The 13,708-nt window shown below is 46.5% G+C and overlaps 1 protein-coding gene across 2 annotated transcripts in view; it reads right to left on the bottom strand.

Moving 5' to 3' along the window:
* Positions 1-1,652: 1,652 nt before the first annotated feature.
* LOC149350822 (uncharacterized) overlaps positions 1,653-13,708 on the bottom strand; it is a 121,025-nt gene continuing 108,969 nt past the window's right edge. For both annotated transcript variants that reach the window (XM_089579974.1, XM_089579975.1), the window contains 3 exons: positions 10,795-11,802; positions 5,445-5,550; positions 1,653-3,924 (listed from right to left, as the gene is read on the bottom strand). In XM_089579974.1, the coding sequence (XP_089436100.1) occupies positions 3,906-3,924; positions 5,445-5,550; positions 10,795-11,802 (1,133 nt within the window). In that variant the 3' untranslated portion in view covers positions 1,653-3,905. The remainder of the gene's footprint in view (positions 3,925-5,444; positions 5,551-10,794; positions 11,803-13,708) is intronic.

The raw sequence follows: 13,708 nt of genomic DNA, 5'->3' as shown, positions 1-13,708 counted from the left end.
TTGTGCAAAATTGCTGCCGCAAAAATAAGGCAAGATTTGCGGCATGAAAAATAGCTTCCACTTCCTGTGCCGTCGACTACCGGCCTGCGTTGTTATATAGCGAACGCTCAAAATACACGCTCGTTGTGAATATCACGCTGATTTCTGGTTTGTTGCGAATCTGCAACAGTGGGTATGCGCTCCACGTAGGCTATGTTCGAGAAAATATATTTTTGCGCTTTCTCCGGCAGATAACGTGTACCGTAAACAGCTACGGGTCCAGGTGGCTACGGGCGCATTTTTTTCTAGAACGTGGGTAACAACTGCGCCCGGAGCGACAGCAACGATGACGGCCCTTACTGAATGTGCGCTTTACAAAGTGATCATTCGTTGAATATGGGCAGTTGAAGCAGCAGTGAGAACGGAGATGGCCGTCACTTTTCCCTTTTCATGGCTACCAAGATATACACAGTATAGTCACAGCTCCAAAAAAGAATGTCTAATTTCTTGATATACCGCATCACAGGAGCAGCTAAGCGTCAGAATGAACGTCAAGAATATTGTCGTGCTTGCTCTCGTATCACTCTCCACACGCAGTTCAGGGCAACCTAGTTTTGTACATAGTGATATGCCTTTTCATCTTGGGGCACAACTACAATATGGCAAAATCGCGTGACGGTGTGTGTATGTTTGTGAGCTGCAGTGGCAGAAGCTACGTCACTTTCCCTTCATTCTACACGACACGAAGGTGGTGGCTGACACCTGCGCGCCCATGGCTACTCGTGCGCAGAAGGCCGAGCCTTTCAGAGCATCACTCCTGCTTTCGAGGCGCCCGATTCGACAAACGAGACACCAAAGCTGTGCCGACACTATGAGAAGTGTTGTGTTTTTTAACAAAAGTAATTTCGATAGGAAAATCAAAGTAATGACTTTTGCTGCAAAATTACTACTCCAGAAAATTAATTCATTAAAATGGAAATTGCTGGAAAAGTAATTAAAAGTACTGCGCTACTGTAATCCACTTACGACCATGTCTGCTACCAACGCACGACGCGATATTTAGCGTACAATTAATGATAGTCGGTTAAGTACCTAAATATAGCAGGCCGCAATGATTACTGCATGAAAGTGAAAAAAAAAAACATGTATAGGGTTGTGAAAAATTGTGGAAAAGCTCTCACAGTGCTCAGGTGCCAACACCACAGCGCGCACAGTGTGCTTTCAAAGCGCGCAGCCGTTATTGGGGGTTACGCATATTGAATGGAGCCCGCGCCGATTTGTATCATGCAGAGAGGGCACTGAACTCTATTCCTGACTGCAAAGTTCATTTCACCATTTTGAAATTTGCTCAGCTAATATATATGCGTCCCTGGTCGGCAGTTGGACGAATGTAAGCGCTGAGCACGAATGCCTGCGCTTGTCATCACAAGAACTGCAAGAACTGATTCTTCTGCATTATAAAACAACGCACAGTGCCAGTACTTCCCGTCTTAAAAATGGCCGTTCCGCCATTAACTCGGCACGTATAGTTGGGGTGAAGTTGATGTAACAATTTGCTGAGAGGTCTCTTGCAATGATCAGCCGGTCAGACAGACTGGTTCACAATAGTGTTTGTGGCTGGAAATGCATTCCTTGACATGTCATGCATACAGAGAACACACTCCAGAGTCACGTGAGGTCTCTTAAGAGTAGTTTATTTTTGTGTTTATTCACTATCGCAAATGTCACACCGTCTGTGTCTACAGGTGAGCATCAGCCGCTGTGTCACCACAACTGTCATGCCAACGCTGAGGCAGGTGGTGGTGCAGGCCTAGAATGGAAACACGGGTCTCTCGTGACTAGGGAACCGCAGGGAAGGCGACAGTTTTGACACTGGGCGAGGGAGGGTATAGGGGAAGGGGAAAAGTGAAAGCCACGTAGTTTCTCTTTGGTTTCAGTCAATGCCATGATCATCCTCTGTCACTCTTGCACGCTCTGTGCAGGGTTTCGAAGTCAGGTTTCAGGAGTGGACACCTTTAGTTTGCCTTGAAACAACAATTTAACAAATCATAGGTGCCTCGCGCGTCACCTTGTGTGAACTTACTCGCATGCAGGCAACACAGAATTCCTGCACACGTGGCTGACGTCGCTGCAAAAAAATAAAAATAAAAATTCAGCGCGCGACTTTAATCGTCTTTCTTGTTCACTTAAAAATTTTTGCCGTGTAGTATGCCATTCGATTGAAGGGTGTCACTAATTTGCGCAGTCACTTGATTCGAGCGCTTTGAAAAGAAGAAAAGAGAAAATATCAACGCTGCAGCAGCAGTCGCAGTAAAATAAGAATCTTACAATAAAATGGACCTCTAAACAGCATTCAACAAATTATACCTCAGCAATGTGACTATGCTCTATGTGCTGTCTTGTACTTCAGTAAGGTCGAAACAAAAGTAATTGCACAAATGTGGCAGTAAAAAACACAGCAATAACTCTGATGCACAGCGATAATTCTTAGGTACTACCATAGAGATCAAAACAGCCATAAAAAGCTATATGCCAAAACGTGCCTCAATTTCTTACAGTGCATTACTAATGCTCTTGAGCCGCAACATACGGCGCTTACGCTGGCCCAACGAAGGTTTCCTTGTCCTACTTGAATGTGCGAGAAGCACAGGTAGCCTTGACGTTGAGCCCTTGTCAGCTCCTTCTGTGTCGTGCGTGGTAACGGCGAACACAGCGGCAGTCATCTACTGTGAGAGCTACCTTAAGCTGCGATCGGAGTCGAAAAGCCAGCGCTACTGGAAACATCCGGGCAGACATCATTCACTAATGCCCTTTCCTTCGAAAGTCCGGTTAAAACAATAAAAAAGTAACACGGAAAGTGAGAGCATTTGTGCATTACACAGCACGTTTGTTTACAGCAACCACCCGCAAATACATGTATGTACATAAAGCGTATTACGTTCAATACGGCTGGTAGGTATGTATATTATGTACAAAACGCTAGACCTACACAGAAGACATCAACTTTGAACTCCAGAAGCAACATTATATATACTTAAAAAGCATTCTTATATATGCGTCCCTTTGTGATCGCCAGTGGTTTTTCGATTGTTCGCGTGCAGATTAAACGTGATGCGTTTAAAGCTATGAAATCGCTTCGAGAAACAAAAAGGGACGGGCTCGAAACGAATACACGAAGAGCGTTAAAGCTCTTCTTTCTGCGTGGCTTTTTCTGCAGTTTCCGCGGGTGGCTGATTAAGCCTGTATTAAGTGATGTGTTGTGAGTCGCAAGAGCGAAAAAATTAACAAAGAAACAAGATAAAGACGCGTACGAAGGCTCGAGAGAAATTCAAGCAGGCGTCGTATCACACTTGTCTCAAATCGGCGTCCAATGTTCACTACGGGCTGCCAGTGTGGGTGGGCAGAACGCCGAGCAGAGCCGTCCTGGCTTAATCTTCAGGGTTGTTCGGTTTCCCGCTCGTGAACCAGTAGTGAGTTTCTCCGCTGCTAGTAGGACAACTCTGGGATACACTGCACTCCAAGCGCGCAGAGAATTCCTTTCATCCACCTGGACGCACCCTTTATGGTGCTAACGGTTGGGGCCGCAAAACAAAACGAAATAGTTGCCACATTTCCACGAGGAGTCGGAGACAAACACTGGGGCGAGTGTCGCCCAAGTAGGTCTTGCGCACTGCTCCAGGAAACTTTAGAGGCGGCCGCCAGCGGAGCACGTTCACAACACAGGTCAGTCGGAGGCGTTTTCACTTTGTGCACTTGCAGAGTAGCGCCGATTCGTTTCACTGTGCACGCACACAGAAGGCCCCAGAAGCGTCTGAAAGCCTGTGGCACTACACTGCGCACACGTGCTTCTAGAAGCTCTCTTGAGGAACGCTGGTCTTGAAGTCCTCTTGGAGCCAGAAGGCGTTCGTCGTACCACCTTGTTCTTGTCAGATAGATTTGACGTCACTGCACAGAAAAATATTGCATTTAGTCATGCGAGATATTGAAGGTAGTCCTACCAGCAATAGTCCGTACTAAGCTCAGAGGGAAATTCGAATGCCTGACGCGTTGGCTAAGTGCATGAGGCGAAAATTAAACAATTTTATTTCAGTTCTCGAAGAAACTGCATGACATTCACTGAAATAGCAAACTTGGAACAGTCTGCACCAGTACGACTAACTCGTCATACAGACGTGTGGGAAGTTCCCAGGTCCCGAAATAATTATGATCATCAAATGCTTCATTGTCGCCTACCCAAACTTCTAAATAGTTTTCACATAGAGGCACAGAAATTCTCAAAGTAACTTCGTCAGAATTCAAATTATTCATGAAATGTTACCTTAATATGTTCCACCACTTGCTTTACGTTGTACGCTGCAGCATTATTACTTTTCTTTTTTTTGAAATCAATCACGTTTTTTTTTTACCTTTGCGTTATATACACTTTTGCTTTCATTGTATACCATCATGATCTGTCGCCATGTAAAAGTGCTCCAGAAAGTGTGAGCATGCCTTCCACTGCCGTTGCTTGAACGGGGGTCGAGGGTTCTTCAAGTTGCTCGCATGCAGCTTCTATCTCCGCTTGCTTCAATCCGTGAGAAAGAAAAATAATGAATGAATGAATGAATGAATGAATGAATGAATGAATGAATGAATGAATGAGATAGAGGAGGTCACAGAGGGCGGCATAGGAAAGAACCTGTGTGTTTGACTTGCAGTATAACCGTTAAGAATCTCAAGATGAAGCAATTTGAAAACCCTCAATGATTCGGGGCAAATCTACTGTACATTTTTTAACGTACACATGCCCGAGAGGTTGCCGTAGCACAGAAGTTGCGAACAAGCGTAATTTCCTTGCAGCATGAGCAAGCAGCCCCTGAAGGGTCTGCTTTGCACTTGCCTGCGCCGCCTACACACTGGACCTACCAATGTGAGGCCGCGCCTCCGAGAAATAAGGAATATGTTTGTTCGTTAATCTTGCTTTCGGAAAACTTCTGCGGGAGCTCGTGCAGCATGCAGTTTCGAAGCAGTTTCAAAACAAAACACGAGAGATTGAAGAACACTTGAAACAGCGAACCCTAACGCATACCAGAAAAAAAAAGTACCTTGAATGAAATATATGAGAGATACAATAGAAAAAGAGAGGAAGCTCCAGTCTCAAAGCAGAGGTCTCTTTTCTATGTCACACGCACTATGTACTTCTTTTTTTTTACAGTGTTGCAAAGCCTAAGCGTTTGTTCCACAAGGAGTTTGTTAAGCAGAAATCATTGGCCGAATAACTGATGAAGTTTTGCGCTGCTAGTTCGCTTTTACTCCAAGTTACGTCCGTGGCGCACGAGGCTCAAGTTTCCTCCTCAACCTATCCCTATATTCTGGACCAAGTTCTATGTTCATGCGTGTTTTCGAGCTCACTTCCTAATTTTTGCGTTGCCTTTTGCTAATGGCTAAAATTTCGCGGTAAATTATTGACGCACATACGCACTCACCTCTTCGAAACAGGCTTGAACGCTGTGCTGTTCGACATGCAAGGGTTTGAGTTCCCAGCGGCAAGGCCTGCAGTTTGCAGATGCGGAGATCCAACTTTACCTGTCACTGCACAAGAATACACAAAGAAGAAGCAAATGTTTTATGTGTAGATACGCACTTATGCACGAGAAAAGCATGCAAGCAGTTTGTCTACCTCCAGTTCACACAGAGGCCATGCGCGTATGCTCTTTCCCCAGCAGAGGTACTCTGATTTTCGGTTCATGAAAGTGAACAGATCACAGATCAATTAACGCCTTGTTAAGGGCGAAAAGTTTGCTGGCTTGAACTGCAGGCTCGTATCTCGCTCCGGAGGAGGCGCGTACGCACCTGTCGTAATACTTAGGCCATGCAAGCGAACTGGACTAGATGGCTGGTAATCTTTTTGTAAAAACAAAACTTATTGCTTCTAAAGATTAAATAGATATACCGATAACACTAGGAAATGATCGTCCGCATGCGCTTGACACTATAAAGAATTTATCGGTGAACTGAAATACATGGTCATGATACAAGAAGTTTCTAGTGGCCGTACACTGTTCGTGTTTTTGTTTTATATTGTCACTTAGTGGTGACGACAGTCCAGCAGACAAGGAGACAGCGAAAGGGCTTCCAAAAGAAGCTGTTAATTGGATTGACTGGCGACCTCAAAGGACTGAATTATTCGGCAGCGCTGACAGCGAAAAGCGTGCTTGGAAGTCGTCGAACAGAAATGCCTGCCGCTTTCGGCAGAGTGCAACTTAGAGCTGGCAAGGAATCGTCGAGATAAGGCGCCAAAGCAACTGTAGAATCTAGAACAAAGTGGAAGTAGTTTCTCGTACATCATAGCGCTAAACAACGAAGACAACAGAGCAGAGGACAAGACAGGCGCTATTTTTCAACTGAACGTTTATTGACGCGAAAAAAGGAACATGTGTGGTTGATCCAAGTAGCCCAACTTTCCGTTATTCTTAGTTTCTCGTGGCTGCGCTCTTTAGAGATAAGTCTGGTCGCATCTCATGTCACACGCAAATGATAAAGCCGGGGGCCGGCGGCTTTGAGCGTGCACAAAGAAGCAGTACAAAGGTTCGCGGCATTATGTAAACTTCCCTGGAACTCTGCTGACTGTTATGGCCGTGAATCTTTTACACATTAATGCGTTCGCGATGTGTAATTTAATGCCCAGGTGACTTGTAAATTGTTAATCGTTTGTGGTTAGTATTCACTTGGATCAAACGCGGGTTCATAAGCGGTACTCGTAATAGCTTTTCAAAAAAACATGCATTTTTTTTTGTTTTTAACATAAAGGTCTGCAGAGATGCGGACATGACATTCATACGATAAAAATCTAATTCAATGTGATTTCCCTGGTTTATGTGCGGCTTATCAGAGTACTGTATGCCTTGTTCTCGATCTTTGGCTTTGAAGGAGTGATTGCTCTCTTGGATGATTGTTGATCAGGCTATTTTCGTAGAGCCTTTTTTCGTGCTCTTTTTTCTCGAGTAGGCCCAAACGCATGTATTCAGTTTAGTAGCGTTGCTGACAAAGTTTGAAAAATTTTCAGTGATACGACGAGCAAGTTTTTGACCGCATTAACTTAAAGGTATCTCTAGCTAGCTTCACTCAGTCCGTGGTGCTGTCGGCTGTGTGACCAGTGGCAATAACGGGTGTATCAGCGAAGACTTTTGGCAATATTTAACACTGAGCATTTCGAGATAAAAAATGTGCTCTATTTTGTATTGTAGACTTAATAATGACACGTTTGCAAACAAGCAGCGTCGTAATTTTTGAACTGATTAAAGAAATATACAACTTTTAACTGCTAATGTTAGGTGCACCACTGCGATTAATAATCCGTAGCTATACCTTGATTAACGTTCTCACCACTATTATGAATGCATAGCTACAGATTATTAACTTCATAATCCGTAGCCGAACATTTAGAAAGATTCAATTCAACGAACTAGAGAGAACGATAAAAGAGAGTTTCAACACAGCCCGAGCGACAACTCGTTGCCGTTGCTGGCCCGCTTCCGCGAGAGGCAATGTCGGGACGCGTACCTGCAACGTCCACGCTAGCACGCCCCTGCGATGTTGAAACTCTAAAACGGCGCATTAATTTTTTTCTAGCTTCTCAATTATAAGTATTTTGCTCTTTAAATACTTCAATTTTGCCTTTAAATCCTGCGAAGAGTTGGAACAGTGTGGCACTGTTGCCTGAGCGGATTTTTTCGCCAGAGACCTTTTGCCTCGCTGGATGCTAATTTAACGCAGTCAGAGAAATAGGCCTGTGAGTGCCCTTTTACATCCGCTGCCAAAGAGCAAGGCACAACTGGACCTGAAGTCGGTCAACGCGGTGAGCGGAAATAGTGTGAGCACCAAAGACAGTTACGACGCGCCCTTCTGATACAGCTACGACGCTGGCCACGAAACATTCGTCCGGCTGAGCTTAAACCGGAATGTGGCGTCCCCAGGCCGGCGCGATCTTGCAAGCGGCGTTGCCCCAAGTGACGTGACCAGCTCGTGGGTTCCCCGGGCTGGGCTTGCGGCGTAGCTTGCGTAATGGTGTCCCCCTTGAAAGAGTTTGAACGTGGCACGCCGGCGACCCTAATTGATGCTTTGGGGTTGGCGCGGCGTAGCGTTTCTCTTCGCTGTCATTAGGCACATAAAAGCCATATCCCGCCTTTGATGTCAGTCACGCTTATGAGCAGCGCTCCCCAGCGCAGCGCTCTTCAATAGCGGAGCACCAGTAGGACTCGGCCTCCGAAGGGAGCAGCGGCGGCGGCGCGGTGGCAAGAAGGGGGGAAGTCGGCCGACGTTAATTTGCAGGCTCCGCCCCCATTAATGGGGCCCCATCAGGAGGCTCCTTCTGAATATTTAAATGAAGCTCTCGCGCCGCGCCACGCGCTCGCGAAAAAGCCGCTGGCGGCGCGTGTTTTTGCCGCCCGCGCTCGGTTGGGCCGCCCTCGGTGTCCCGCTCCCCTCGGCGCATGGGTTTCCGGGTAACCTGCTTGACGCCTTAATTGAGTGCGCCGGGGAAAACTGGCTGCCGGAAAAAGGCTGCCCTCGGAGACAAAGTTTGTGTTGGGTCCCCGAGGAGATCACTCTGCGCCCGTTGCTTCTTCAGCGCGTGTCCCGGCGGCCGATCCCTCTCGCCCCGCACTCAGCAGTCGCCCGACAGGCTTTTAGCCCGAGCAGCCGAACGCTTTGCAAACTTTCAGCCTGTCCGCAGGTTCGAGAAGAGTGCAGGTGCAAAATGGAGTGAAGCCTTCCGCTCCTCCTCGCGCAGCTACTTTTCTCGGCGGGGCTGCTACGATCGCACCATGATGCTACACACGAATAACGCATGGGGGTGAAGTGGAACTTCGAAAGCGCTTTTCATTAATGAACAAGCTTTGAGTCGTCTACGTATTATCTACTGACGGTCGGATAAGAGCATTCCGCTAGTTAATACACTTGAGCAGTTTTATAGCGGTGAAAGTGGTTAACAGTACACAAGATGTGTGCTAATTTAAAACGTGCGTGGTAAGCGACGTATATTGAGATTTAAAATATACTTGGTACCTCGCTTCTTACGGTAAAACTGAAGCAAGAACGCGACGATGTTAGGAAGAGAATAGCTATTTAAGTTCCAAAATACAAAGGGTAACCAGAAGAATGGTTGGTTGGTTTATGGGGTTTAACGTCCCAAAGCGACTAAGGCTATGAGAGACGCCGTAGTGGAGGGCTCCGGAAATTTCGACCACCTGGGGTTCTTTAACGTGCACTGACATCGCACAGTACACGGGCCTCGAATTTCTCCTCCAAAGAAATTCAAGCAGAAGAATGCAACGATCGGTTACGGTAAACACACATGAGACTCGGGACTCTTTTTACCCGCGTGATTTTTTTCATGCAAAGCGGTGGAAATTTTGCCGGCAAGCTTTCATTCATTCATTCATTCATTCATTCATTCATTCATTCATTCATTCATTCATTCATTCATTCATTCATTCATTCATTCATTCATTCATTCATTGCAGTGGATATGCAATACACACGCACAAATTATGAACCTATAGCCGAAGCTTGTTGAGGTCCATTTTACAGAGATAGTAGTGAAAACCTGACAGAAGGACAGATGACAAAAATCCCCAGGATAGTTGCAGACGCACTAATTTACAAAAAAAAAATAAACATATTAAAACTTCACAAAACAAATGAAAAACTAAAAAAAACGGACGCTTACTGAGACATAAATTCTTGATTAATACAACTGAAACAAAGAAACATAAAAGGGACAGAGGAACCTAACTCTGAATATGAAAAAGACAGCTCCAAAGATGTAAGCGTAATCATCTACGACTACGCAATCTAACTATGAAGAATTTTTCCGAAGTAGAATCTTTTTATACAAAAATGTAAAGTTACTGGCCATTTTAATTTCAAACGGAACCGTATTCCATATTTTTGTGCCAATGTACAGTATAAGGTGTTGACCGTAGAGAAAGACAGAGATACAAAGCAAGAGGAAAGGCAGGGAAATTAACCAGAATTATGTTAAAAGTGCGAGTGAGAGGTAGTGTGAATGTGGAATTTTCAGGTGTGAACTGGCGGGTGAAACTTGGTGTAAATGTGGAATTTGCAGGAGTGGATGAGCTATTTAAGTAAAATTGACGATAATAAGTTCGAACTATGAGAGGTGACAAGAAAACAAACAAAGGAAAACCTCTGTGTGAGGTAAATTAAACTGTTTGTCTAGGCTATAATAATAGGGGACAGCTAATGAAGAATACATACAGAGTATGTGAACTACTTAGCGTAGTGGTCGTTTTACGCGGGATAAATTCCGACTGCGTTACAGCGCGTAATTTTCATGGTTTGCTCTGGAGAAGCTACCGAGCTCTTACTTCAGGCAAAGGGGCTGACTACGACAACATGGTGATGAACAAAGACTGAAAGAAAACTTGCCAAACTGAGGTTATGGCTCACAATATTTCCCCGTGTTTATTGGCTAGATGGTGCTTGCGGAAAGGCACAAATATTGATTCCATACCACGTACTCGGCTGTTAATTCTCCGAAATATTCAGCGAACACCACGTTCCCACGTGGCTATAGTAATAGCATATGCAGCTAACTGCTTACGCAGCAAATCAGCAGCAAGACCACATCAGGGCAATTACAGGGCTGCAGGAGTCAATAACGCATTCAGAACACACGCAAAAAAACTGAATTTCATACATCAAAGATTTAGCAACTGAGAAGTGCATTGTCGCATTTGCTTGTTAATAGACGCAATTATTTCCTGCGCAGAGCGAAAACATGCTGAAAAAAAATTCTTGGCGCCTTATTACCTTTCTCTATCTTATCTCCAGGGGCCATGTAGGATGAATGCACAGGAAGGCGCGAAGCGGCCAGGGCTGCTGACGTGGCGGCTTCCGTGATGCAGCTGCCTTGGAGGGACATCAAGGCCTGGGCCTGATGCTGACGTCGGCAAAAGTTCGCCCCGTCAGCGACGGCCATGTCGTGCGCGGTCGGCTCGTACACGTTGCCTTCGGGCTTCACTAAGCACTGCTCGTGGCGCGCTGCCGTCGGTTCTTTCTCCTCCGCTAAGGCGAACCTCCGGCCGACTGACGATAACGCCGACTGCGGCGGCTGGGGAGATATGCAGCCCATGCTCTGGCGGCCCAGGACGTAAGAAGTCGGCGATCCCTCCGGTGTCAGGTTGAGCACATCGGTGTGGCCGGTTGAGGAGGTCGACGACGGGGCCATGGGCGAATGGCCGTTGATCCACGAAGCGGGCTGCTTGGTACTCTGATGGCCAAGCGGCGCATGCAGAGGCTGCGTCGTCGACATGAAGCTCGGATCCGTGTGCAGGTCTCGATAGTAGCCACTCGCGGCAGCGTTGGCTCCGGCGCTGCCTTCGCTGACTAGCCTCTGCTGAAACCCGTAGCGATCGTTGAGGGGCGGGCCCGGCGACCGGCGCATACCGGGTGGGCTGTCTGACGTGGCGGTTTGCGCCAGTGACCAGATCTTTGGTCGAGAGCCTTCGAGGGGGTCCACAATGACTAGAGAGTTTCCCGATGACCGGTCCTCGTGGTAGGCGTTTGGATGACGCAGAGAGGAACGCTGAATCCGCGGAGAGATGGGCCCGCTGCCGTCGTCCGAGGAGGTGTCGTGGACGCTGTGGTTGCTGCTACTGTTCGCCACGGAGATGTTCTTGCTTGAGTAGGACGAAAAGGCAGCCGCTGGCAGTGACCCATGACTGGCTCCGTGTTGTGCCAGGCTCTGCAAATCGAGGCAACTGGCCTCCGCCCGCTCCATGACTGGCTTCCTTGCATCCAGTTCGGTGTCTTGCAGCTCTGAAAACAGAAAAAAAAGTAAAAACATTTAGAGTTGTTAGGTCTGGGGTGCAGACAGTTAGTTTTCAGCATACGCATTATGACTGCTCCCATGCCTTGAAGCCATACAGAGTGCTAAGACGTGAAAAGCAGTTGTGTGAAAGGAATCTGCGCGATCGAAATGACTATTCTATTGACGAGCAAGAGTTGCTTACGCACGACGTCGGTTTACACGTGTTACCTACTTATTCTCTCAGTTCGGTCTGAAGCACGCAGAAAGGAGCGAAATAAATAAATGATTTTAAAATGAAATAAAGAAAAACAGCTTCAAGCTAGCCACATCTTAAAGGTTGGCTTATGTCGGGGCAAAATGTATCAACCGACGACTTCCCTCGCAGAGTACCCGTCGTAAATAGGACACTGTGAACATTGCAGTTACCTTCGTCGGACAGTGCCTTAAAACGCATTTGTGGTGTAATGCTTCAGTTGCCTTACTGCCTTCTTTTCCCTTCGCACTTTGTGCACTTTGTTATGGAGAGGCTTCCCGCGAGAAACAACCAAGTCACAGGCCACGCGATTGTGAATTTCGTATAGTGCGCTTATTAAGCCCGAGAACAGAGCCATCCGCAGCAAACTACCTCCTCTTCCTCACACTGCCCCCGAAAGACAAATCACTGAGTGTATGTAATGTGCCAGACACGGGGCTACGCGCTTCGCAGCCAAGGAACTCTTACAGTTTCTTTTTGGGGAGCAAACGCTTGTGCTATATGTTCCTCCTCTTTTAAAGAGTTTTCGAACACCTCCTCAGCCATAGTAAATCGAAGGAGTAACGCACATCCTTTGGAGCAGAGTGCTCCCCCGCCCCCACCAGAGAGCCTAAAAAATAAAATCGCAGACGAACGAGCGGGAAATCGAACCGCGCGACTCTTTGTAGTGATCCGTTCGTGTTCTCTCTTCACTACAGCTTTTTTCTTCAATCAAACAAGAAAAACGGCCGCTGCTGCTTTTAAATCGGTATACCTGATCCAGTTGGAACCCGCGAGGAAATTTATTATGCTGCGACAGGCATTTTAAGAAGTTCAGCAGTCCGGATAGGTAGTATTTTACATATCGCTGCGTATTACGGTTTTGAAAACTCGGTGTATGAAAAGACGATCCAAAGAAGAGCTGTGCACCGCAGAAAAACCTAATTTATAAGCAAATTCCTGGCGTATGTTGAAGATTTGCTCTTCGCGAGCAGAAAACACTGGCGTTCTGTTACATGATACATGCCATTAAGACCCTATGCAGCAACACTAAAGTCACGTCGCACGTTCACAGCGGAAAGGCATTGCAACATGAGGTATATTTATTGGCGCTTCGCAGAAAATCGTGAACCTGAAGAAGTGTTTTGGTGAGGTGAAACATGGCTCGTTTGTGCATCGCTTGTTTTCTCGTAAGATCGCTGCTTTGAAGCAGCTGCATGAGATATGAATGAAACTGCCGAATGGAGTAGTTAGTCATCGAGGAAGACATCTCTTGACTGAACGATATGGCTGCAATTCTTCTGCAGAAAGTGCAGCGACTAGCAGAAAGTTCTATCCAAATTTACGCACGGAAGTGAATGCCTTCGCTGAGAAGTACTTAATGAGCTCGCGTCTCTTCCTTCCCGCCGCGCAAACGGGGCTAGGTTTCTCGATTCTGTCAGCAAAATCATCGACTGAAGAATTGTTCAAGAGATACAACTGAAAGGAGACCACAGCTACGCTATGTTAAAGAAGTGGAAAGAGCAAAACAACCGTTAACTCCTGTCCGCACGGGGAGTGTGCAGGCTTTTTAAAAAATCTTCGCGATAAAGGAGCGAACAGGTAATTTTACTGTCCCGGCAATTTATACGGAGTAGACAGCTGCTGGATAGAGTGTAGCAGACGGTGCGCTACAGTCCTGC

This window comes from Amblyomma mixtum, chromosome 3 (genome assembly GCF_055824585.1).
Source record: "Amblyomma mixtum isolate Tamu chromosome 3, ASM5582458v1, whole genome shotgun sequence".
NCBI classification, from domain to species: domain Eukaryota; kingdom Metazoa; phylum Arthropoda; class Arachnida; order Ixodida; family Ixodidae; genus Amblyomma; species Amblyomma mixtum.
Note: the sequence above shows the minus strand (reverse complement) of the source record. Positions and strands in the feature narration are given on the sequence as shown.